This window comes from Saccostrea echinata, unplaced genomic scaffold (assembly GCF_033153115.1).
Source record: "Saccostrea echinata isolate AGI-Se365-2 ecotype Australia unplaced genomic scaffold, CSIRO_AGI_Sech_v1 ptg000029l, whole genome shotgun sequence".
In the NCBI taxonomy this organism is placed as follows: domain Eukaryota; kingdom Metazoa; phylum Mollusca; class Bivalvia; order Ostreida; family Ostreidae; genus Saccostrea; species Saccostrea echinata.
This window is the reverse complement of record NW_026889778.1, coordinates 35,079,709-35,106,872: the sequence shown is the minus strand read 5'-3', so window position 1 is coordinate 35,106,872 and position 27,164 is coordinate 35,079,709. Positions and strand designations below refer to the sequence as shown.

Genomic DNA, 27,164 nt, shown 5'->3' with positions numbered 1-27,164 from the left:
ACTATTTCAAAAAAGATGATTTTTTTTCCCAGATCTTTATACTTGGAGATGGCATTCTTTCAAAAAGTTGAGTCTTAGTGTAAAAAGGTCAAACTTCTATTAATAAACTTCAAAAATAAATATATTAGGCCTACATATCATTTTTGTAATGAAAATATATTCATACTTTCAATAAAATATATTTGTGATTTGGATTTCTCTTAGAGATTAATACACAATCAATATTATAATTAATGATGTATAATACAATATGTGCTAGTTTAGTTTTGCTACCAATTGTGATAACCTGGGAAAAGACCTAATATGCAGAACTTATAGATATATAACCATGCAGAGTTAATAGAGCATAAAATGTAGGACAGATGCAGCAGCTGAAGCATGCACTTCATTGATAATTTATAGATGCACCATATCAGCAAATTGTATTTGGATATATCCTTTAAGATTAGAAGAAGTATAACCTATATGTTTGGCCATACACAACAAGATAAACCTAATTCCTTCGAGCGTGAAATGTGAGTCCGTTTGTGACCAAATACAACAGCTGAAGCAATTATATATCATATTTATCATCCCTTTAAGGATGCATGATTTCTTAAAGTTTGGTTTTTATCCTTTGAGTTAAGTTCAAAGGTGACCTAAAAATTGAATTTAGCTTGCACTAACTTAAATTCAGTCACTGCAGCTAGCACAGACATTGCCAAGCCATCATACCATTGGCTTTTGTCGGTTAAATTTGGTTCAGTTTGGATATGGATGAATTGATCGATATTTTTGTTTAATTGTGATACGGTCTTTTACATATAACAGAAATTAGTTTCCTTTATTCATTAAACAACTAGGTCATATTTCAGAATTTGGAAAGATTATAAACTCTTAGACATGCATTTTTAATATGCAATTCTTACGATTATATATGTGGACTCCATTATTTCTAATTCAAATCATTCAATATATATGGCGGTTCGTTTTAAAGGGGAATTCCCCTAACATAAAAAAGAAATGATAATACGTACAGGTTAACAGATATCAGACAAATATGTACATGTCTTTTTTTCTATTTGAGTTATTCTTTTAACTTAAAAAAATATATTGGTCTTAATTGTAAAACTCCTTTTGGGTTGGTAAAATTTTTCATATTACCAGACCGAATATCCAGTAAATTATTCAGATTTTGATGGTGTCTCATCCTAGGTGCAAAAAATCTAAATCAGATGCAGCATCTGTAGCAGGGGAGCTTATGCTCCATATCAAGTCTGGATATCCCTAAGAAGAGCTCAAAATGGACCTATGATTGCTAAGTGTATAAATCTGGCTCTTAACTGGAGTCACAGTATAATATGAGGGTCTGCAGATCCAGCATCTGGAGCTATCCATATACATCTATGCACTTTAACTCCATTGTTGGTTTTAGATACCCACAGAAATAAATTTTAAAAAAACAACTTTAACATTAAGCTTTTGGCATCATCTATGGACATGGATATGGACAGCTAAATAGTCATATTTCTAATAATACTAACCCCTCCCCCTTTCCTCCTTCAAGTTTGTTACAGGATATATAAAACTTTATAAGGATATATTCAAAACTTAAAAGGTCTTTGATAAGACTGATGCTACTTCTTTGAACTTGATAACCATTTACAAAAAAATTAACTAGGATTTTTAACACTTCTTTATTTTTGAGTTTTATATTCACAGAATTGTTTAGTAATTATATATCTTGATTTTTATATCTTGAGAAAAAAAATATGTAAAAAAGTCAAACTGTTGGAGGTCAGTGAAAGAATTTCACAGAAAACTGTATTTTTAGTAACCTGATGCTGTTCACTCAGAAATCAAAAAGAAAGAGAGGAAGTAAAAAGAAAGAATTGACAATGTGTATCTTGATATATTCAGGTTCAAATTCAGTTTATTCATCCAAACCAAAATATAGGTACATGGGGTACATATAAAGCAGTTGATAGTTGATAATCAAGTTTAAATGAAATCAGATCAAAAATATAACTGCCCACTGCATGATTACTGTATACAGGGAAATTTTTGCCCTTATTTTATTTTCACCCCTTTCGCCTTACACATGGGTGGGCCAATTTAAAATGGGGCAAATTCAAAGAGTACAGTTTAATTTCTTAAACAAATCTGTGACTGGGCGAATTTTAAACGGGCAAAATTGTTTGCAAGTGTGAAAGGGCAAAAATAACACTGGGTGAAAAATAACCCTGTATATAGTATTCTATTAGACAGTAGAAACCCTGGAAACACTGTACATCTAAATCCAAGAACTGAATGACAAAATAATAGCATCTTGGTGCAATTTACTTGTTTTAACTTAAGACTTGAAATCATGCAGATTGAAAGTGTAAGATGAGTAAAAAAAAATTTTCTAAAAAAAAACTGTTAACGTAAGAACAAACAGACAGTCAAACAGACTGACCTATAATGTCAACACTGATACAATGGAATACATCAATGATTGATTGATTGTATGTTGTTTTACGTCCCATTCAAGAATTTTTCACTAATATAGAGACATCACCATATACCTGTGAAGGGCTTCAAATTTTGACTTTTACCCTGCACTCAGGGCCATTGAGCAGTGAGGGATCTTTATCGTGCCAATGCCTGCCGTGACAATGGGGGCCTCGGTTTTTAAGGTCTCATCCAAAGGACCCACAACTTTCACTTCAAAGTGCCAAGCACATGGCAAAGGAACAGTTGCTACCTATTTTTTATTGACTAGGTAAGTCGTGGCCAAGATTCGAACTCACGACCTTCCGATCATGGAGCGAGCCCTCTACGGACTGAGCTACCATGAACGGTATACATACATCAATGAAGAACAGACAGACAGTTAAACAGACTGACCTATACTGGTCAACACTTATACAATGGCATACACCGATGTAAGCCACTCTGATCAGTAGAAAATGGAAATTTTAAAAAAAATGAACAATTGTGTTTTAATTATCTCTTAACATATCTTTTCTCATTAATTTTTTTGTTTTTTTTGGTTTGGGGGGAGGGTGGTGGTGGCAAGGATTCATTAGTCTACCATGTTCTTTTCTTAGTTCATTAAGTACATTTTACATGACATATTAATGGAAAATCTAAAACTAACATTTTTATTCTCCATTCTCTCTTGATTGATTAGAAGGATGGATTCTGACGGTTAAGGTTGTATTTCCAAAAATTCTTTAAAAGCCGTCATTTAACACTTCCTTTTGTACTCATTAGACACCCTGATCAATAGACCTGATAGAGGGATTCTTTGTAGTGTTTTTCCCCAGCATTTGTTCAGACTCCTTGAAATCCATCACCGCCTCAATTAACATTGCAAAGCACAAGGCTTATCCATAATCAAACGGGTTCCTAAAATGGATTGCAGACCACCATTTAAGCAGGCTTAAAAGATTTTTTTCCTTTTCCCATTCATTAGTGCTTGCGCATTGATATCCTTTATGGGGTTTTTTGTTAATAACATACACATGATACAAGACATTTTTCAATGTAATTTAAATTTTGGGGTTTTTTCAATACATCTTAAAATAAGAACAGATTTTTGACATTTTCACTTCAAGCTGGATGAAAAAGACACTACAAGCCAAAGTAAATCCTTTTCAAGCCTTATATGTCTGGTATTTCTAAAATCACCTAAATTACAAACTGCAGATGAAATGAAGACAATAAGTACAATACAAATTTCCAATTGGCATAATTACATTTTGGGTCAAATATTACCAATTATGAGTGGAATTTTTAGCGAGACACAAATTTAGCAATTTGTCTTTAAAAATCAGTGTTTAATTTTAGCGAGAAGTAATTTTAGTGATTTTATGGTGCATAGAATGATACCAGTAACCTCTAATGCGGAATGAATTGTTAGTGATATTAAATTTTAGCGATTTCGACACCCTCGCAAAAATGCCAAAATTGAACCCTCGCTAAAATTTTTGCTTATACTGTATTTTACAGATTCCCTATATTTATAAACACTCTGAAATTATATTTCTAATATAAACACTCTGAAATTATATATCTAGTATAAACACTCTGAAATTGTACATCCAGTTACTTTGGAAATGGACTGTCATGGATTTAATTGAATGTACTTAATGATTCCAATTTCCATATTAAACTCCAATCTGCCTTCTGTTAATGTATATAATTATATATAAATAAATCCATTATTATAAATATAATCAATCACCAAAAATAATTACTATTTCCATATATAAAATCACATTGCTTTTTATGCATCAACATCAAAGCTGGACTTAAATCACCTACTACAGGTGGTCTCAAAAATTGTCAATCTAATAAGAGATGTACATCTGCCACGATAAAAAATAGTTTTTAATATTAATGACTCATAGGCATCAAATTGTGAGAACATGAATAAGTTGGCTTTTGATAAAAAGTTTACACAAATCATGCATTTTAAATATATAAAGAATAAAAGCGAAGAATTTTATTTCATGAGTTGTGCTTCTAAAAAAATAAAATATAATATCTTCAGGAATTTACTAGTCAAGTCCGATCTTAGTTAAAACTGTAGATCACCAAAATTTCCAAGACATCTTAAATTTGCAAGATGCTCACATTTGGCATTTATAAATGCAAAAAAAAAAATTTGATATTGATGTAATATACTACAGTCCCTGAAACGTTCTACTTTCCCGTTTTTCCGTTCACTCTGCATTTGTTCACCGTTAGTTCATCATTCTTTCACCATTCGCTTACCATTCAAGTGGAAAAGTAGACTGTTTCAGGGACTGTATATAAACCTTAATAACACAAATATATGTTAGAATGAAATTTTAGTGAGCAAATAGTCTTGCATAACTAGAAATATGTCCATAGGACATGAATGTCCTGCCCAGGGTTCATGCAACACGAACATTTTTATAAGTGTATGAAGTTAGATGAAAATACCTTGAAAAGTTTTTTAAGACTTAGTTTAATACACAATAAATAGTAAAGTCAAAGGTTATTGAGAAGGTCAAGGTAAATTGGAACATTTGATAAATTCTCACTAAATAATGTATCGGTGCATAAACCTTCATAAAAAATATCTGGAATAGTTTCTTTGAACTTAGCTAAACACAATTTTGAGAAAATTGAGGTCAAAGGTAAATGATGAGGTCAAAGGTAAAAAATGTTGATGCCATTGAACAGCTCTCATCAATATGTATAAGCATGTAAAGTTTGATAAACTAGAAATATGTCCATAGGACATGAATGCCCCGCCGAGGGTATATTAGTAATGCAACATTTTAACACAAATTGAGAAAAGTGAAGTCAAGGTCAAAGGAAAGGTAAAGGTCAAAAAACATTGATGCAGTTGAATAGCTCTCATCGGTACGTATCAGCATATGGAGTTTGACACTAATTTAAGAAAAGTGAGGTCAAGGTCAGAGGAAAGGTCAAGGTCAAAAAATGTTGATGCAGTTGAAAAGGTTACATCAGTATGTATCAGGATATGAAGTTTGTTAAAAATATCTTGAATGGTTTCTTTAAAACTGAGCTTAACACTAATTTAAGAAAAGTGAGGTCAAGGTCAAAAGAAAGGTCAAGGTTAAAAAAATGTTGATGCAATTGAATAGCATACATCAGTATGTATCTACATATGAAGTTTGATTACACTATCTTGAATGGTATCTTTAAAACTGAGCTAAACACCAATTTAAGAAAAGTGAGGTCAAGGTCAAAAGAAAGGTCAAGGTCAAAAAATGTTGATGCAGTTGAATAGCTTACGTCAGTAGGTATCAACATATGAAGTTTCATTACACTATCTTGAATGGTATCTTTAAAACTGAGCTAAACACTAATTTAAGAAAAGTGAGGTCAAGGTCAAAGGAAAGGTCAAGGTCAAAAAATGTTGATGCAGTTGCATAGCCCTCATCAATATCTATCAGCATATGAAGTTTGATAAAAATATCTTGGATAGTTTCTTTGAAACTGAGCTTTGAACAGAGCTAAACGCAAAGTGTGACGGAAGGACAGACGTAAGGACGGAAGGACAGAAGGACGGAAGACAGACATGACAAACACTATATGCCCCGGCCATATTCATGGCGGGGCATAAAAATATCTTGGATACTTTCTTTGAAGTTAAGCTACACACAAATTTGAAGTCAGGGTCAAAGGAAAGGTCAAGGTAAAAAATGTTGGTGCCATTGAATAGCTCTCATCAATATGTATAAACATATAGTGTTTGATAAAAATATCTTGAATACTTTCTTTGAAATTTAGCTAAACACAAATTTGAAGTCAAGGACAAAGGAAAGGTTGAGGTAAAAAATGTTGATGCCATTCATTGAATTTCTTTCATTAATATGTTAGGTATATAAAGTTTGATAAAATATTTTGTGAATACTTTCTTTGAAAATTAGGTAGAAATACTTTAAGTCAAGGTTAAAAGGAAAGGTCAAGGTTAAAAATGTTGAAGAAGTTGAAAGCTCTCGCCAATATGTATCAGCATATTAGGTTTGATTAAAATATATTGATTAGTTTCTTTGAAACTGAGCTTTATATTATTTTAAGAAAAGTGAGTTTAGGTCAAATGAAAGGCTAGATCAAAAAATGATGATGCTTTTGAACAGCTCAATATATATAAGCATAGAGGTTTGATAAAAAATATCCTAAGTTTCTATGAAATTCAGATAATCACAAATTTAAGAAAGTGAGGTCAAGGTCAAAGGAAAGGTACAGGTTAAACAATGTTGATGCAGTTGAATAGCTTTCACCAATATGTATCAACATATGAAGTTTGATAAAAAAAAATACTTGAATACTTTCTTTGAAACTTAGCTAAACACAAATTAAATTTAAGAAAAGTGAAGTCAAGGTCAAAGGAAAGGTCAACAAGCAAATTCAAAAAATTGTGGTCCACCGATTTCGGTGTCTTAGTGGTTTGAATGAAATGACTTACCCTGGACCCCTGGGTTAATTAGTGATTTTGGTAGAGAGCTCACAGACACTATGCATTTACACATTTTGTGTAATACTCATTCTGATGTTTAAGATAAAATATAGATGATGGCTGGTATCTTTTGAGGATTGCAGTAAATTTTTATTTTTTTGCTTTAGCTCTCATATATATATATATATATATATATATATATATATATATATATATATATATATATATATATAGAAAGCACAAAGAAATTCACTTTTATAGGTATACCCACTTCCGCCCCAGCCCGGGGTTGAACTCTCGACCTTCGGAATCTGTCTCCTAGCAGTACAGGAACAGCGCGCTAGACCGCTCGGCTATCTAGGCAAGTCAAAAAACTTGCTTTCGATGCCGATGGAATTCTCGCGGCGCTGTCCTACACTACACGGTCATTGAGAATGGAAGTGAGATACAGTTATTTGGACATTAGTTTTATTAGAGGATTGTTACCAATACACGTTGTAATGAAATTAATTTTTATTTATAAAGCACATTTTACAACAACTCTTAAACTTATATATATATATATATATATAGATAATTTTTTCATAATCCACAGTTGTGTCGTCACAATGGTTTTTGCGTTAGCGCGATGAAGTAAAATAAAGTGGAGTCCTATATAAAACAGTGTAAAACATTGGTTGTGAAGTATTAAACATGGGATAAAAAGAATCTCCCATGATTTGTAGTTGGATATGACTTTTATCCAACTCGTTGTGTGTTTTTATCCCCTCGCCAAGGCTCGGGGATAAAAAACACACAACTCGTTGGATAAAAATCATATCCAACTACAAATCATGGGAGATCCTATATATATATATATATATAGAGAGAGAGAGAGAGAGAGAGAGAAAATTAAAAAAAGAAAGGCAACACAGGTTAAAACATTAGCGCTTTCATTATTATCTTCAGACGTTTTACAAATACATAATAACGTTTTCTTGACTGTAATGTCTAACAAAACTATTAATACTTTAAAAATCATTATCTATAATTGAATCTGACAGCTAGCTATAAAATGCTTGCAGTAGGTTCACACTTCTGAAACCAAATCCAACATGTGTTTATATTACTAATTGAGAACATGGGAAGGTTATACTCTGTGTGAAAGTTTTGTCAGAAATCAAATTAAATCAAACTGTTAAGACTGGGTTTAAATTTTTGAATGAAATGTTTTTCTTTTCCTCTTCTTTCAATTACATTGTCTCTAAAAAGTTTATAAAATGGAAATACTTTAAATTGTCCGTGTCCGCATATATCTATATGTTCGCTGAGTTTCATCTTGCGGTACTCGGGGATTTGAATGTGTTGTTTATGCACCCGGATTCTGGCTCTCAATGTGGTCCTCGTTTCACCGATGTAGAATTGGTTACATCCTCCGCAAGTAATAACATATATTAAATTTTTGGACTCACATGTCATGTCCGAATTAATAAAAAAAATCATTTCCTCTGAAATTAAATGACGTTCCATGTCTTAGAAAAGGACATGTGCCACATCGCGGGTTTTTACACTTCGTCACGGATTTTGTAGATTTCCTTATTTTGGAAGGACAGAGCATTCTTCTGAGGTTTTTTGGCTGCCTTTTACTGTTTATAAATTTAAATTTTGATAAAACACTTGACATTTCTTCATCTGTTTTGAGGATACCATGGAGATTTTGAACGATAGGAGTAATATTTTGGTTGTTAGGGTTGTAAGTTGTGACTAGTGGTAATATTTTAATTTCCTCCACATCCTTAGCAGTTGGGTTAATTAATTCTTGCCTATCTAGTTCCTTTGCTTTCTTGATGCCGTCGTTAATTAAGTTTAAAGGATAATGTTGGTATGTGAGATATATTTTCAATTCCTCCAGACGTTGATTTCTGGTTTCTTCCTCACTGACTATTGTGCATATTCTTCGGGCTAGGTTGTATGGGATTGCTCTTTTAATGTGTCGTGGGTGGGAAGAACCAAAATGCAAATACTGATGAATGTCAGTATTTTTGTAAAATATATCTGTAGAAATTTTGTTGTTTTCCTTACAGATTAACACATCTAAAAATGGCAGTTGAGTGGAACTTTTTTCCATTGTAAATTTAATATCTGGGTCTAATTCATTCAAGATATCATTTAAAATGCTCAAATCTGAATCACCTTTTTTCCATATAATAAAACAATCATCTAGATATCTTTTCCAGTTTTTCTTAAGATATTCGCCAAATTCTTCATCAAATTGTTCACTGGCTTTTTCATAAAGTGTTTCTTCTAGATATCCAAGGGTGAGAGTTGCGTATGTAGGGGCCATTTTGGTACCCATAGCTGTGCCTTTCACTTGATGAAAATATTTTTCATTGAAAGTAAACACATTGTTCTTTAAAACTAATTCTGTAGCTTCTAATAAAAACTCCTTTGTAAATCGGTTGTCAATTTCATTTCTGTAATTTTCAATCCAGAATTTTAAAGCCTTGATTCCCAGGGTACTGGTTATATTGGTGTATAAATTCACTACATCTAAAGTAACGAGTTTTGTGTCATAATCGACTTGGTTAGGTAGATGTCGTAAAAAATCTAAATCATCTCGGACAAAACTTTTAACGTGTTGGCAGAGATGTTTTAACACTATATCTAGTAGATTGCTGAGACGTTGGGTAGGTGCTGCGGGTCCTCCAACAATTGGTCGGAATGTTAAATTCTGTGGATTTTCACAAACAATGTATTCCGTATTTTGTTTTTGTATAGCTTCTTTGATTAATTTTGATTTGTGAATTTTAGGTAGTCCATAGAAACAACTTTCCTTATAGTCAAAGTCAGTTACAAAATCTTCCTCATTCTCTGTTAATGCTGAGGGGTGTTCATGTAACAATTTCTTAATTTTTTGCATGGTTTTTTTATCCTGGGTTTCAGTAACTTCTGTGTAGAATTCTGTATTGGAAAGCATCTGTATTATCTTTGTTTCATAGAAGTCAGCGTCCATGATAACCACGGCTCCACCTTTATCAGCTTCTTTAATGATGATAGTTTCATCACTTGCTAATGATCTTAAAGCTTTCTCCTCTCTTTTAGACAAGTTCTTTCTAATAATTCGGACATGACATGTGAGTCCAAAAATTTAATATATGTTATTACTTGCGGAGGATGTAACCAATTCTACATCGGTGAAACGGGGACCACATTGAGAACCAGAATCCGGGTGCATAAACAACACATTCAAGTCCCCGAGTACCGCAAGATGAAACTCAGTGAACATATAGATATATGCGGACACGGACAATTTAAAGTATTTCCATTTTATAAACTTTTTAGAGACAATGTAATTGAAAGAAGAGAAAAAGAAAAACATTTCATTCAAAAATTTAAACCCAGTCTTAACAGTTTGATTTAATTTGATTTCTGACAAAACTTTCACACAGAGTATAACCTTCCCATGTTCTCAATTAGTAATATAAACACATGTTGGATTTGGTTTCAGAAGTGTGAACCTACTGCAAGCATTTTATAGCTAGCTGTCAGATTCAATTATAGATAATGATTTTTAAAGTATTAATAGTTTTGTTAGACATTACAGTCAGGAAAACATTATTATGTATTTGTAAAACGTCTGAAGATAATAATGAAAGCGCTAACGTTTTAACCTGTGTTGCCTTTCTTTTTTTAATTTTATCTATATAAAAACCGGACACTGTGAATGTTTCAAGTTTGGATATATATATATATATATATATTTATATATTTGTCTTTATATTTTTAGGGGTGGGGTGGTCCAAATCCTTTACACCTAAAAATGTACCAAAACTGTTTGAAACTGGCTCTTCAGAGAAACTGAAAATATTGAAGGGTAAATTTTCACCTTCAGTTGATGACTAAAATCCACAAACAAAAGGTCATCTGAGCAATTCATCTGACCAAAAAATCATGGAGCCCTCATCCAGCCGATTCCAACTGTCAATTTACATCTGATAAATATATAAACCTACTCCTGATTAAAATCATCCTAATGTGTATTAATAACTTTTACTTACAATCATATGGAGGCTTCCATTTGAAGTTGGCCACCATCAGGTTTCCATTTTCCTGGCGGTCCACACTAACCCTCATGTCCCGAGCTGCTCCTGGCCATTTTCGTTCGTCCTTCCCTAAACATCAGTCCAAATACCATTTTGTAAACATGATAAAGTGTTTCCATTTATTTTTTAAATGGATTGAAAGAACCATTTTGATAATTGTACAATATTCTTCAGAATTTTTTGCTTTTAAATTTCTACAATTCATTGAAATTCAAAAAAATCATTTTTTAATGGTTCTTAAATTGTTTGTGACCAATTGTTCTGATCAGTCTGGATTTCAAAATTGCAGATGGAATCTAACTTCAAAGACAAGTAAACTCTGGGAATTCAGAAGTGAAAAGATTTGTCTTGGAATCAGAATTTTAATCTGTCATTACAAAGATGTTTTGGTGACAATATAGTTATACTAATGTTTCTGCATTTAGAAAGCAGTTAGAGAGCTGACTGAGCTCCTATAAACACTTTTGAGTACATATATAGTTATAATTATCTTTTTTTAGAAATCCAGGTCAACATAATGTACGTCTAGTACCAAAATAAATTACAGATAAAAGAAATAATAGCTCTAAGGGAACTGTGATTCTTCTCAGGTGCTACTTCGAAATCTATAGGAAAGTTTCATCATAAAGTATGGTCAATAAAACTCAGAGTGCATGAGAAAAGAAGCAAATTACAGTAATTTGATCTGAAGTATTGAATGGTATCCAGTTGACAATTACATGCATACAGATCAATTTTCAGATGAAATGAGATGCCATCCTTGAAGTTGATCTGATGATTTGCACCCCATGAGATGTCATCAAACCCCTCAAAACCAAGGTACTGTAGTATATGGTTCAATTTATTACCATTTTTTGAGGGATAAAAAAAAACTGGAAGTCTCTGGGGAGACTGTAGCTCTACTGGTTATATTTATAATAAAAGAAAAGAAATGTAGCACCTGGACTTAAAACATTTTTGGTTTTACATTTTTCATAAATATATGAATGAACTCAAAATGTTAAGGTGTGTTATCCTTTTACCATTAAATGATGAAGGGCCCTAATATTGATAAGGTTGATAGAAATAAACACTTCTTTTATTTAGAAAAAAAGACTAACAAAACAGAATTAAGTGGGTGGACATTAACATATGGATCTGACAAGCCAATAATTATAACTATATATGTACTCAAAAGTGTTCATAGGAGCTCAGTCAGCTCTCTAACTGCTTTCTAAATGCAGAAACATCAGTATAATTATATTGTCACCAAAACATACCAATTTTGATCCTGTAAGTCCTTGCATGCTGAGTTTAGCCCCTAAATTAATCTGAGTGTTAATTATTAACTTACAAATATCTTTGTCGTAACCAGGGAAACAGTTCGGTGGCATCTGCTGTATGTGACACATAACATCCTTCTGCAAAGAAATGGCAAATTTATATAAAAAAGAAATCATTCAAACATTCCCTTGACAGGAAAGAAACAGCTATACTAATCTTTTTTTTTCTTATAAAATCCTTTAAAAACTTCCAGTATTTATGCAAAAGTGTGATGATAATTTAGAAGATTTACATGGGAAGGATTAACTTTCTTGCTTAAATAAATCCTATATTTAGATCCACTGAATATTATCTCCTTTATTTCTTATGAAAAACCATGGTCATTTATTAATACTTAAATGCTGCTAAGCAAGCCACCTGTAGAGATTTTTTGAGCAGTGACTCTTCCATCAATGAAACCTACAATAATGTTCATATTATATACATCTATAATACTTTAGTGTTTTAGAGTATAATACTCTAATAAATATATTGATTGATTGATATCTATAAAACAATATTTAATGTACAGCTTAATCCTAATCCTACTTTGTATGATTATTTTTACAGACATAAATTAATATAATCAATTAAATGGCTCTTCCATGAATGAAACATACAAACTATACAGTCTATATTTATATATTTATAATAGAACAGTTAATGTACATAATCCTGATCCTTCTTTATATGATTATTTATACAGACATAAATATAATCAATAGAATGTCCTTCTTTGTTTCTTAGTATGGAAATTAACATTGCAGCTATCGGAGAGAGAAAAAAATTACATAACCCGCTTATGCATTAATTTTTTTCTGCAACAGCTGCAACATTAATTCCCATACTAACAACCAAAGAAAGCATTTTATTGTATAAGAGAACACTACTCTGCATTGAATACCTCTGTGAAATACTACTACTAGTCAAACACATTTATAGCAAAGTGCAAGGGTCATGAACAATTTTGATTTGTTATATAATCAAAACATTATTCACCATGTTCACAATATACAACTTTACAAGTTGACAACTTAAATTTGCAATATGTCACTTTGAAATACATCTCTAAGACTACTGTCTAATCTTTCAAAACTAAGTACAGTAAAACTCTGTATATTTAGTACGAACATGGATATAAAAGTGAAGTTTTTTGGAGTCCCCAGCAAAATTCTTAACAATTCTTTGTAAAATTTTACGGTTATAATGAACTCTGATATAACAAATTTACAAGCAAACTGATTTTGAGTCCTGTAGAGGTTAAAAATAATATTATTTGCATCTTTTATAACAAATTTTCAAAGATCTTAAAAACTGATATATTGAACTGACTTTAATTTAGTTAAGTATTTGTATATCAATTCAATTCATAATAAAACCTTAGTTATCCAAGGTATGTTTTGTTATATAATTGCTTCTCTAACATATTCAGTAGTAATACTTGAAGGAAAACGTGTATATTGCGAATTCGCTATATAAACTTATATGAATTCGTTATATGGATATAATGAATTACAGGTATAGCAAAGTAAATTCGCAGGTCCCCAGGACTTTGCTATAACCAAGTTAATTTTACTGTATACATTAAATTTGGCATAAATTAATTGTGCATGGCAAGATATATTCTGGTGAATCTAAGATATTTCTTGCAAGTGAATAATTGTTGAAATAATTGTTGAAAAGTGAATAATAAAATAACCTCGGTGTTTAAGCTTTAAAGTTTTTCCCATATTGGCTTTATATGATTAACAATTATGATATCAAAATTTCCTTGTTTGAAGTTCAAATATAAATTAGAAACCGGGACCCCATGGTAAATGTGATTGGATATGATTTTAATTCAATAAGTTGTATGTTTTCCATCAATGAGATTTTGGTAAGGATAGAATACAGAGTGTGGTAACAGTATATGAAAATTTTTTTTCAAATGAGTGATATCTAATATAGACGAGAATTTAATAAATGGTCTTAATTAAATGCATTCAAGACTGAACAGTCACAAAGGTTATATACTAACTTTTACTTTCAGACACCAAGAAATACTGTAACTGCTATACTGTTTACTTCTCTCCCCACATTAATATATAATTACTATATACATAAAAAGTTTGAGGTTTCAAAAAGGGGGGAATGGTTGAAATCTGACCAGGATTTGAACCATGGACCTGATCTGCTCCAGTGTCATGCAGATATCCTTTTTTGAGCTTCAGGATCTCTGATGATAGCTATCAAACCTAACCTTCACTGCAATCAACCAACTAGTCTCCAGCAAGACACTGATCACTATCCCCTTGCAAGATTATTTTGGGTTAATTGGGCTGGCAACTGGTGCATCAAATGCCTGTAGCCAGTAGAAAGAACATGCAAAAACCTGACTCCAGATTTGAACGAGTGAACCTTGACTCTACTTATTTATCATGTTCATGTGGATTAATATATAGTCAATGAGAAATTGGAATCCATCATGACTAATGCAAAATTTGATTCAAAATGTTTGTGACTGCAGATGGATTCCTCTACTCTTTGACATGTTGAACAATTTAATCAACATGTATAGACGCTGTACAAACTTAGCTACCCTGAATGCTTTGGCAAAAGAACTGGCCAATCATTACATTACATTTTGCAGAAGGTCAAACTCCAAAGTCAAGGGCAAAAGGGTCAAATAAGTTGATATTCAAGGAACAGTCTTGTTACAAGGAATACACCTGTGAAATATAAAAGCCACAGCACGAACCATTCAAAAGTTATGGAAAAGATTTAAGGTTTTTGCAGACAACAGAGAGACAGACATACCAAATCTATATGCCTTTCTTCAATTATGGGGGAAAAACAGACAAACAGCTAGACAGATGAACAGACCAAAAACTGTATGCCACCAAATCTTTGATTACTGGGGCATAAAAATGTCTTAACCTCATGCAATTTTCAAGACATAGACCAAAATTCTTCCCTTTTGCAATTTTTGTTTGTTAGTTCAATGGGAAGCATTTTTAGGTTCATTATAACAAAATTAATCTTAATGTAAAGAAAGAAGAAAATGAAGAGACCTATTTTAATTTAACCTTTTAAATGTCCTATTTTAATCTGACTTTGATATAAGTGGGTGTTTTATCAGCTGAATTTATACCAGGGAGGTCTTCTGCTCAGAGAGGTAGCTGATTCAGCATGCCTGAGTTAACCAGGCAGTGAATGCTACAGTGCATTACATGTTTTCAATATTTCTCCTCATTAGGTGTATTAAGTGAAGCATATTTTTAAATCATGGAGCATGTACTTGAAGCATATCACAAAGATCATTTTATTTGTGGTGAATAAAAAGAAACATACAAGTTTAACTATGATCATGATGATACTAAAATGAAACTTGTCTTAATTCCTTTCATGAAAATGTTCCAATATAATACTATATATGCATGCTTTCAACATATGCTCTTAATGATCAGTTACACTGTTTTAGTCTACTGGGGAATAAAAACATGCAAGTGGACAGTGGGGTACTCCCTCAATCCCTTCCCTCACCCCTACTTTTTCCCCTTCTTCCTTTTTTCTCTCTCCTTCTACCTTCCCATATTTCTCCATGCCTCCCCTTTTTCTGCTCAACCCTTTTAAGTTTTCTCTGTAGTTAATTTTGTTTTTTTAAGGACTGCTGCTAAGTACAGAAGCCATCCATACTAGCCAGGTAGATCATCTTTCAGAGACCTCTAGCAAAAATCAATACTCTTCTTTCAGAAAAAGCCTAAGCTCTGCCATGTCTACTATGGCACTTCCCTTGCTGAATTATCTCAAACCTCTACAATATATGTCTGGAGAAAAAAATCAGTTCCAAACTTTGACAACAAATAAGAAATTTTGAGACAATTTGCAATATTAATGTTTGTATAGAGAACTGATTCCAAATTGTCATATATATATATATATATATATATATATATATATATATATATATATATATATATATATATATATATATATATATACCATGTATACAGTCAAACCTCATTATCTCAAACTCAATGAGATCAAGAAAAAACTTTGAGGGGTAAAATACTAAAAGAAAAAGGGGTTGGGACTTCCAAATCACTTTGACATATCCATGGTATTTGAGATATCAGTGTTCGAGATACCGAAGTTTAACTGTATATATACACTAGACAAAATTGCTAATGCTCCACCTAAATAAACTAACATTTTTCTTTTCAAAACTTGTTTATGATGTTTTTGATATATAATTATGTCACTTTAATAAAAATTGAGACATTTAAATGTTTTAACTGATAAATAACAACAATGTTTACTGAAGCTTAACCACTTCATAGAAAAAATTAAAATCATGTCCATACATTTTTGGTGGAATAAATTTCTATATTTTTCTTTGTGGTTGTGTTCTTTATGTTTGTGCTATAATTTTAAAAAACTCAGAAAAAAGTTACACCATATGTGGCGTTTGACTCTAGAAGAGCGTGCTAAGGCAGCCAGTGTGGTGTCTGCAGGGGGTTCTTTTGAAGAAATTTGTGAAAAATTAAAACAATTAAAAGATTATGCATTTCTCTGATGAAAAATTGTTGAAAATGAATAAACAATCATAAAATTGTTTACAATAGATAGTGATGGCATTAAGTAAGCACCACACAATAACTTCAAGATTGTTTCACGAAATTGGGGCAACCAGAAGTTGGATGGATTTGGTAGAGACACCAAGAAACTGGATGACTACTAAGTGATATGGTAGTCAATCAGTGTATATCGTTTGATTTTTTAGTGGGAGACTGCTCCCGTCGCAACCTCATGGACTACCTTCTGTAATTAAGAGTGAAACAATACACCTCCTTCATGGTTCGATAAGTATTGTATAATTTTGTCTCTGTACGGTTATTTTCGATACAATACATTTTGATAGAAGGAAACAAATTCAACCTTGTTTTATGCTTTCTTTTACTAAATCTAGTCACTTAATTTACGAATTTTTATTTTGCAAACTGACTAGAAGAAATTGATTAGAATTATTTGACTGTCAAAAACTATTTTACAAACTATCAGTCATCAAAAATTTATGTTTTCTATACTTATTTATAGTGAGTAACGTGTTTTACCTTATGCCAAACCTGACTGAATAACAATCCCGACTGAAAAATGAACCGAACCGAAAATTAGAGATTTTGCACCGTGTATCAAACAGAGAAAAAATACCGCGGTGAACTGTTTCACTCCTATCAGTAATCACCGACTTCATATCTTGGCAAAAACGATGCACAGTGCACATCGGGAAATTGGTTTTCAGACAAGAAGGTCCTTTAAGGGTCTTGTCATGACACCAAGACATTTGTCAATCCAACTGTTATGGAAAAGATGGCATATTTTATATATTATTACCAATCAGGAAAATGATCAATTCACAAATAAGAATAATAAGTAGTGTGTTAGCAATTTTGTCTAGTGTATAAAATGATGCAAGTATTTTTATAAACAACTTAAATGTGGATCGAATGTCTAGTCTATCTTGATTCTGTTGCCAGATGAGAACATGCATATATATATAAAATTGTTTTATATTCCCCAAGGAAAGTAATTTAATGCATTGTGTCCCACGAACAAATCACTAAGTACATCAGCTGATATAATCCTAGTTGTAACATTTTTAAACACAACTCCCAGTTGTTACATTTTTAAAAACCTTGTCTCATCTCTTCATTTTTAGCTCTACTGGTCAGAGACCAGAAGAGCTTATGCGGTGGTAAGGTGTCCGTCGTCCGTCCGTCTGTCTGTCTGTCTGTCCGTCCGTCTGTAAACAATTTTTCAAAATGCTACTCCTCCTACAGTTTTGATTTGATTTCAGTATAACTTGGCACAAAAGTAGACTACACTAAGATATATAATTCTGTATACCAGATTTTGATTTCAATGAACGGTGTTGCCATGGTTACTAAAAATAGAGATTTCTGGGAAATACTTTCAAAATGCTACTCCTCCTACAGTTTTGGTCTGATATCATTATAACTTGGCACAAAAGTAGACAATAATAAGATACATAATTCTGTGTATTGGTTTTTGATTTCAATGAACTGCGTTGCCATGGTTACTAAAAATAGAAATTTCTGTGAAATTTGTTCAAAATGCTACTCCTCCTCCTACTCTTTTGTCTGATTTCAGTATAACTTGGCAATTACAAGTAGAATACACTGAGATACGTAATTGTCATTATTGTTTTTGATTTTTAGACGGTGGCTATTTATAGCCACAGGCTATTGCTGCTGGTCTGGGCGATGAATAAACAACAGTGTAAAAACACAGGGACCCTAGCGGCGATTTTTGCAGAGACAAAACAATGAAAGTGGAGTCGTTTCGTTGTTCGAAAATAAAATGTACATGGTTCTCAAGTTATTTCAATGACATTTCGTTGATGGGCGCAAAGTTTAATTCCTGATATTTCCCGTTTTAATATTTCTCGCCTCATGAATATTCATTAAACTACACCGACTTAATAATAATTCGTACAAAAACTGATTCGTATATAAGTCAATTCATACATAAAGTTTGTTGAGTATGAAACAAATGCAAAAAGTTAGTTCGTATACACGTCCTTTTTTACGTTGTGTAAATGTAAAATTTCAATAAAATTTATTAAAAGTAAAAAAAAAAAAAACTGGGGGAAAAATATTTATGGATAATGGTTTCACATTACACCTTACCATCTTAGGAAATAAAATAATTATTGTTAAATCAACACACTCTCAGCGGTTTCTTTGCTGTTGGATGTGTGACAAACACTTATTATACGAGATGTTCCCAATTTGGTATTCCCTAATTACGAGATACTCCATTCTTGGAAAGCGTCAATCCCCAAATTTCTCCATTTCCGAAAATTCAGTTAACATGATTCGAGGACTGCGTATTCCTTGTTGCAGAACTGCATGTTTTATTTGAGACGTTTTGTGAAATTTTTATACAATAATACTTATACAGTTTATTGAAATTTTACGGTGTCTTTTGATGAATGGAATTTCTAGTATCTGTTGACGATACTATATTAGAAAAAGATATATTTTCGGAATGGAAAAAAATCATGTCCTCTTAAAGTTTACATAAAAAGAGAGTTTTGAAGGCAGATACGATGCCATTTTGCAAAGTTAATTTCGATTCTGTCTAAAAACTACTGAAAGGATGCTAATTTATCAAAGCTATAATTATAAGACTGTGACGAACAAAAGTTACCCATATATTTCATTTGTATTTGAAAATTCTATGGTGACTCGAATAAAATTTACCCTTTAAAAAGTGTAAGAAAAAAACTACACAAATGCATGTACATGAAATATTAGGATTTTCTTGCGAATTCAGTTGACTTAATTTAGGGGATCCAAAGATAAAGTCTATTTCATTATCTTTCAGCATATGATTTATGTCGCACAATCTACAGTACATCGCCAAAAGTGATTCATCATTTCCCTTTTTACCATATATTTTTCAAAAAATTAGGTTTTTTTTTTTTAATATTGTGAGTTCAATTTAACTCCAGATTAGCAAAATTTGATAATTAACCACTGAGTATAAGAATTTAAATTATAAAATCACAATTTCTGTTTAACAACTTCAATTAATACATGTCCTCATCATACTAACGCAAATATAAAATAACTCATCAAATACATGTATTGTAAAAAATTGCAACAAACGTTCATAATTTCCATATCATTTTACAGATTCTCATATTAATTTATTTAATTTAATTCATTCATGCCAGTGGCCAGTAATTAGAGCGTTTGCTCTAGAGTAAAGGAGTAAGGAGTCGATCCTTAGGTCGCGAGTTTGAATCCCACTGCGGGACGTGGAGACCGGTCCTTCAGATGAGACCGTTAAACTGGGATCCCGTGTCGCAGTAAGTGCTGGCCAGAAAAAAGATCCCTCACTGCACAATGGCCCTGAGTGTTGAGTGTAGATATAAAATTTGCAGCCCACCAATGGCAATGGTGGCGTCTCATTATGAGTGAAAAATTCCCGAGAGGGACGTTTTAATTAAAACAAACAAACAATCAAACAAAATCATTCATGCCACCGTCTATCAGTACTCACAGTACTTTGATTTTTAATGATGCTGCCATGCTTTTCTGTAAAATTGTTTTAAAAGGCTACTCCTCCTACAGTTTTAGTCTGATTGCAATACATCTTGCCACAAAAAGAGACTAAACCAAGGATCTTTATTCTATTTATTGCTGTTGCAAAGTTTCAAGTCCAAGTGCTACTTTTATCTTCCTTTATAAGTACAACCAGTGGAGCTACAGTCTCGTCAGAGACTTCTGGTTACTTCATATTCTGGTGGGTACCTATTAGATTTCGATCTGCATGCCCTTGAAATCAGAATAAAAATATTTTGTCAATATATATAAAAATATATTGACAATAGAAAGAAGGGCCTTTTTTTATTTCTGCTATAATGCCTCCAATGTAACCTTTTTTTAAAAACGGATTGTCTTTATCCACCTGAACCTGCATGTGCAAAGAATCTTATCTGGTATCCAAAGTCTCACTTTAAGGAGATGTATATGATGACCCCCATCCCCCTCCCTCAAATAGTACCTGAGTTAATATATAAAATAATTTTGTTAATAAACATGATCTTCAGCTTTGACCTTGACCTTTGACCAAGTATGCCCAAAATCTGTAGGTGTCTTCCTTTGGCCATTTCCTGAAAGCTAGTATATGCATTTATAAGTATGAGAAGAAGTAGTCAAGTTATTGTGTCCATAAACATATTGTTGCAGATACACAATATTAAAATGACAAGACAGACAAACACAGTGATTCCTATGGCAATTGCATCTGCATCAGAGATTGGGGGGGAGGGGGGGGGGGTCCTGATTCCTGTTGATTACATTTAAGTATTGGTGATCTAACAGCATGCAATTAATTACTGGAAAACTTGCTCATAGGGAAGTTTTTCTGGATCTTGTTACAATTTAAGCCCCTTGGTATATTATGTCACGACATTAAGTAAATCAAACGTCAACAGCCCATAACAAATACATTGTAAAAGTTGTGGTTGCAATACTTTTAAATAATCATGAGCATTGATGCTCTCTGATTGGTTGAGACAATCTCTCCCAGGGTGTACTCTACAGTAAAATCATCCCCCATTTAAAGTTATATTGACCAGCGGTGAATGGGGCAACATTCCTTAGAGAGCATTCACCCCAATTTTAACTAAAATTTCAACTTTTGCAAACTTATTCTCTAAATGATGAAAAAGAATGCCAAAACAAGTAACTAGATCATTCAAGTAATTAAAACAGCATGTCAGTTTTAAAGTCACTCAATATAAAAATAACTAGTATTAATTGTAACGGGGACCGTTACAGATGTTCCCCAAACGCTCCCCAACACCCTCTTGGTGTCTTATTTCCTGTAAGCTTCATTAAATAAGGCAATGAAGTATATTGATCGTTTTTTGCATTTCACGCGCGCGCACGTGCATGCATGTGCAGGATGACCATGTCATCTCATCTATACTATTAATGCATCTTTATATTCTCAGTATCAAAACATTTCGTCAAAAAATAAATAAGTTCCGGCTATATCAAGTATATTGGTCATCTTAGCATTGCATGCATGCGCACCTGCATGCATGTTCCTAATGACCATGCCATTTTGTCTACACTTATAATTTGTCTGTTTATTCTTAGTATCAAAGCTTTTCATAAAAAAATATAAAAGTTATGGCTATATTAAGTATATTGGTCATTTAACACATTGCACGCGCGCGCATGTGCATTCATGAGCATGATGTCCACATCATCTTGTCTACACTTTTAATATATCTGTATATTCTTAATATAAAAACTTTTCATAAAAAAATATAAAAATTACGGCTATATTAAGTATATTGGTCATTTAACACATTGCACGCGCGCGCACGTGCATGCATATGCATGCATGCATGTGCATGATGACCATGTCATCTTGTCTACACTTTTAATATATATAAATATTTTGAGTATCAAAGCATTTCATCAAAAAGTATAAAAGTTACGAATATATCAAGTATATTTGTCATTTTACGCTTTGCGCGTGCGCACACGTGCATGCATGTGCATGTTGACCATGTCATCTTGTTTACACTTTTAATATATCCTTATATTTTGAGTATCAAAGCATTTCATCTAAATATATAAAAGTTACAGCTATATCAAGTATATTAGTCATTTTACGCATTGCACGCGCACGCACGTGCATGCACGTGCGCGCAAAATGACCTTGATTTCGCAAATCTACATAACATGCCTATTAACCCTAAAAAGGTTTCACCTCAATCGGATGAGTAGTTGACGAGATCACTCGCGGACAAAAAAGTACCCAGGAAGAAGAAGAAGAAGAAAAATAATAATAATAATAAGAAACAGAGTAAAAACAATATGTTCCCCAACTTCGTTTGGGGAACATAACTACTTCAAATATATAATGTCTTTGAAAGGCTTTGCCAAAAATCAGAGAAGCCACCTTAAACTTCAATGTAATTAAGGAAATATAGGTTAATAGAAGGACAATTATCCCTATCGCATTTCATAGATCGAGTAATTTGTTTATTGTTTAACAATAAAAATCATTGCTCTAGCTGTTGAATTTAATTTTTTGAAGAAAGAAAACAAAACTATACTGTGAAAACAGTAAAAATATTGTCATTATAAATATTAATCATGTTAATTTTCAGCAGTTTTCAGTCTACTTATGAGTCATGACTATATATATATATATATATATATATATATATATATATATATATATATATATATATATATATATATATATACAGATGATTGACCTATAGGCAAAAGGCTGAATACCCAGGGCTGTTTATATTGTCACCAGTGAGACCAAAAGTCAATAATTTTATAATGTTGGCAATAAAATAATATGATGATACATATCATCTCTGATGGAGGTGATTGTGTATAGTGATTCTTTCCTTTTTCTACAATTACTGTGCCTAGGTCCTCTGGAGAATCATTCACATTCACCTGTGGTGGTCAGACGGGTTTGATCGCCGGTGGCCAGATAGCTGAGTTGGTAGAGCACCTGACTTGAGATTCAGGGGGCCTGGGTTCGAATCCCGGTCTGGTCCGCTGCATTTTTCTCCTCTCCCGTTACATTTGGTGCCGTGCCATGCCCTAGCTGGAAGTGACAGGTGAAATACCTGCCAGGGAGGAGCCTGGGTTGGTGTCTTCGGGGGCCAAAGACCTTTAAGGAGGGAGGAATGTGGAGGTCAGACGGGTTCATTCGCCGGTGGCCAGATAGCTCAGTTGGTAGAGCACCTGACTGGAGATTCAGGAGTCCCGGGTTGGAACCCCGGTCTGGTCTGTCACATCTTTCTCCTCTCCTGTTACACACCAACACCACCACTCAAGGTGGCCTAATGGTAGGGTGCTCGCTTCATGATCTGGAGGTATTGGCTTCAATTCTCTTTCCTAAAACCGTGTAAAACCCAAGATGCTTAACATTTAGAGTGACTGTTTCTTCACCAAGTGCCGGCATAAAAAGTGAAAGTCAAAGCTCTTTTGGATGAAACCTTAAAAACCAAGGTCCCAAGTCATGGTAGGAGTTTACGGGACACAATAAAGAACCCTTACTGCTCAATAGCCCCGAGTGCTGATCATGAGTAAAGATCTAAATTTGAAGCCCTTCACCAGTATACAGTATGGAGATATCTCATACATGTCATATGAGTGAAAAATTCTCACAAGGGACATATATTAAAATAACATTCAATCAATCAATACACCACCAATTATTGCAACTTAGACTTCATCTCTTTGTAATCTCCCCTTATTGTGTAAATGACCTTAATTTACTGGGGGAGGGTGGGGGTGAAGAGGAGGACTAGCTGTCACTCCTAAACCTTTCTCAGCATGTAAAGCATTAAGTGGCTGGAATAATATAGCCCTCTCCATTTTTTTTAATCTGTTTTGGGGGATTGGGAGGGGTCAAATAAAAAAACAGAAACATACCCAACAAAATTTTAAACTAATGGACAGGGCTACATTATTGCAGATACACATGGACTAAGAGATAGAAAACACGTTAATATTAATCATTTTTAAGATGGTTAGCTTAGTGATGATGAGCTTCATAATAAATAGTATAATTAACATTTCTCTCTAATAATCATATGTGCCTGAAGAAAGCCTTAAATATCATTCCTTTCCTAACAAGAATGGCTTTCTTGTCATCTACAAGAAAAATCAATACAGCCATAACTATATTGTCACAACATTCTTCAAGTCAAAAGATAGGTTCAGGTTAATTTTTCTACCTTATATAAGTGAAATGGCCGATTATATGACAATTAATTGGGAAAAATTCCTCAAAGATATTTAGAGTTACTCGATTTACAAATTCATGAAGATTTATCTTAAAATGCCTTTATCTATTTCATTTGTGTTTCAAGCTTTAAGTTAAAGATCTCCTTATTGATTTTGAATGACTGTTTTATGTTGAGATCCAAGTGTGATTTCATTATGAAATTTTTTCCCGTACATTATATGAACGACATAAAAACAAAACTATATCATATAGCAAAAACCTATTTTGGAATTTTCCATATAAAATTACATAAAGTTTTAACATGGATAGTTATAATTTTTACTGTTTTGTTTATATGAAATTCAGAAAAAGATAATTTTTTATCATAAGGTTTGCAATATTCATCATAATTATAGGGTTCATTAAATGATTTCATATGTGTAATTATGAAAAAAAATCTTTTCCTTTTTTACATACATAACTTTTGACATTGCCATTTTCTTTCATTATAAAAACTGAATCTGCTGCTGTAAAAATAATTATATATAAGAAATCTGTAGACCCACTGTAATTGCTAGATCTATCTCTCTTTCATCATAACTAGAGAGACAGATCTGAAGGAGCTACACGAAGTATTCAACTGTATACTGCTCCTTTATGAAATTCTGATAATATCATAACCATGACTACTAAAGAAGAAAAATCATATTTGAAATAATAATACTAATTAGTGAAAAAAAAATAATGATGATGAAAAAGAAAAAAAAAACATTAAAAGTTCAATCGAGAGGGCCTCCACCCACCCCAACCCCTTTTCCGGATCTTATTCCAGCACCCCCTCCCCACCCCATCCCCCTCTCCCCCCCCCCCCAAAAAAAAAAATGAGTGAAATAGGGGACCTACGCACAGAAGGATTTTTAAAAAAAAAAGGTAAACAAATCTATTATCCAACATCTTAACAAAATGAATGAAAGAGACTTTTTTTTCATAGTGAAGAACACGTGTGCCGATATTACCACCCTGTGTACAAGTGTTTGTTTATCAATGGTTGACAGTGAACTGATTTCTTACCCTAGTTGTGCAGTTCCGACATCGCTCGAAGTTGTACCTGTAACAAGCACGTGTCTGTAAATTCCACAGAATAATGCATAACTTAAGAAGAATGCTGAAGATCCAAAGATGCTTCATCTTAGCTTTGGCAACAGCATCATGGCGATCGCGAAGCTACAGTACAGCTAGATCTGTGTCACATTAGATTATATATAGGACACATACACCTGACACTCGATTGATCACTTCGGAACCGATCGGCGCTTAACTGTTAAAAGACTCGCTATCTAATGCTGCATTGTTGTTTTATACAAATGAGGTTTGTCAAATATTTGTTTCCTGTATTTCCCTTTGAATAAGATAATGCCATTTACATACACATATTTTACCTTTAAAACCTGATATAAAAAGTGTCGAATGTCTTCACTTATCATTTTGGGTAGTCCGTTTTAAATGCCTCAAAATATTTTCAAGTAACGCGTCCCCGTCTGTCATCTTTTCTAAGACACACAGACGCCCCCTTCTATAAATCTTGAATGTATACCCTATACACATGGTACATGCTATAGATCTTTATAAATACCCAGAGACATATAATTTAACATGTCTCTCACCGTACTATAAGTCTAGATGAAATATTTTTAGTATAGGGTACATATTAATGCATCATAATTTTAAACAATGGAAAGGTGCCCGTAAACATTTAGTGTCCAGATTAAATAAACGTTAGTTATTTTTTTTAATTTATTATATTTAATTATTTTTTATTTTATTTTATTGGGGGGGGGGGGATTTATGTTTATATGTTTATGCATACTTTAATGTGACCCAGCAGAATATAACTTTTATGTAAAACTAGATCAAGAATTATTAAAAAAAAAAAGGGGGGGTGTAAAGTGGTAGTGCTTGGTCTTTAACGAATTTTTTTTTTAATTTTACAGACTCTTCCTTGTAAGAACAAGATGTGTTTGTGAAACACTGATGCCCCCGTATGGCATCTTATGGCAAAGGTTAAAGTTTCTCAAATGCAAGTCAAAATCCAGGCCAAAAGATAAAAAAAAATGTTGGTACCCAAAGAAAGGTCTTGTCTCGTGGAATATACCTGTGAAATTTGAAAGACCTAGCTGCAGCTGTTCAAAAGTTAGGGCGAAGGTTAAAGTTTTTAAAGTTAAAAGTAAAACGTCAAGGTCAAAGTGGTTGGTATCCAAAGGAAGGTTATGTCACAAGGATTACATACGTGAAGTATGAAATCCCTAGCATCAACCATTCAAAAGTTATGGCCAAGGTTAAAGTTTTTCAAAAGTAGGTCAAACTCTTAGGTCAAGGTCAAAAGGTCAAAGTGGTTGGTATCCAAAAAAAGGTCTTGTCACAAGGATTACATATGTGAAGTATGAAAGCCCTAGCTCCAATCATTCAAAAGTTATGGCCAAGGTTAAAGTTTTTCAAAAGTAGGTCAAACTCCTATGTGAAGGTCAAAGGCTCAAAGTGGTTGGTATCCAAACTAAAGTTATGTC

The 27,164-nt window shown here is 32.8% G+C and overlaps 1 protein-coding gene and 1 non-coding gene across 2 annotated transcripts in view; one reads left to right on the top strand and one right to left on the bottom strand.

Moving 5' to 3' along the window:
• The window catches only part of LOC133194759 (uncharacterized), a 43,509-nt gene extending 17,685 nt beyond the window's left edge, over positions 1–25,824 (bottom strand). Inside the window, exons 1-3 of the mRNA XM_061330665.1 lie at positions 25,672–25,824; positions 12,341–12,407; positions 10,963–11,076 (exon numbers count right to left, since the gene is read on the bottom strand). Coding sequence (XP_061186649.1) covers positions 10,963–11,076; positions 12,341–12,407; positions 25,672–25,788 — 298 coding nt within the window. The 5' untranslated portion in view covers positions 25,789–25,824. The remainder of the gene's footprint in view (positions 1–10,962; positions 11,077–12,340; positions 12,408–25,671) is intronic.
• Positions 23,350–23,422, top strand: Trnas-uga (transfer RNA serine (anticodon UGA)). Its single transcript has one exon. It is a non-coding gene; the product is annotated as a tRNA-Ser (tRNA).
• Positions 25,825–27,164: the final 1,340 nt, after the last annotated feature.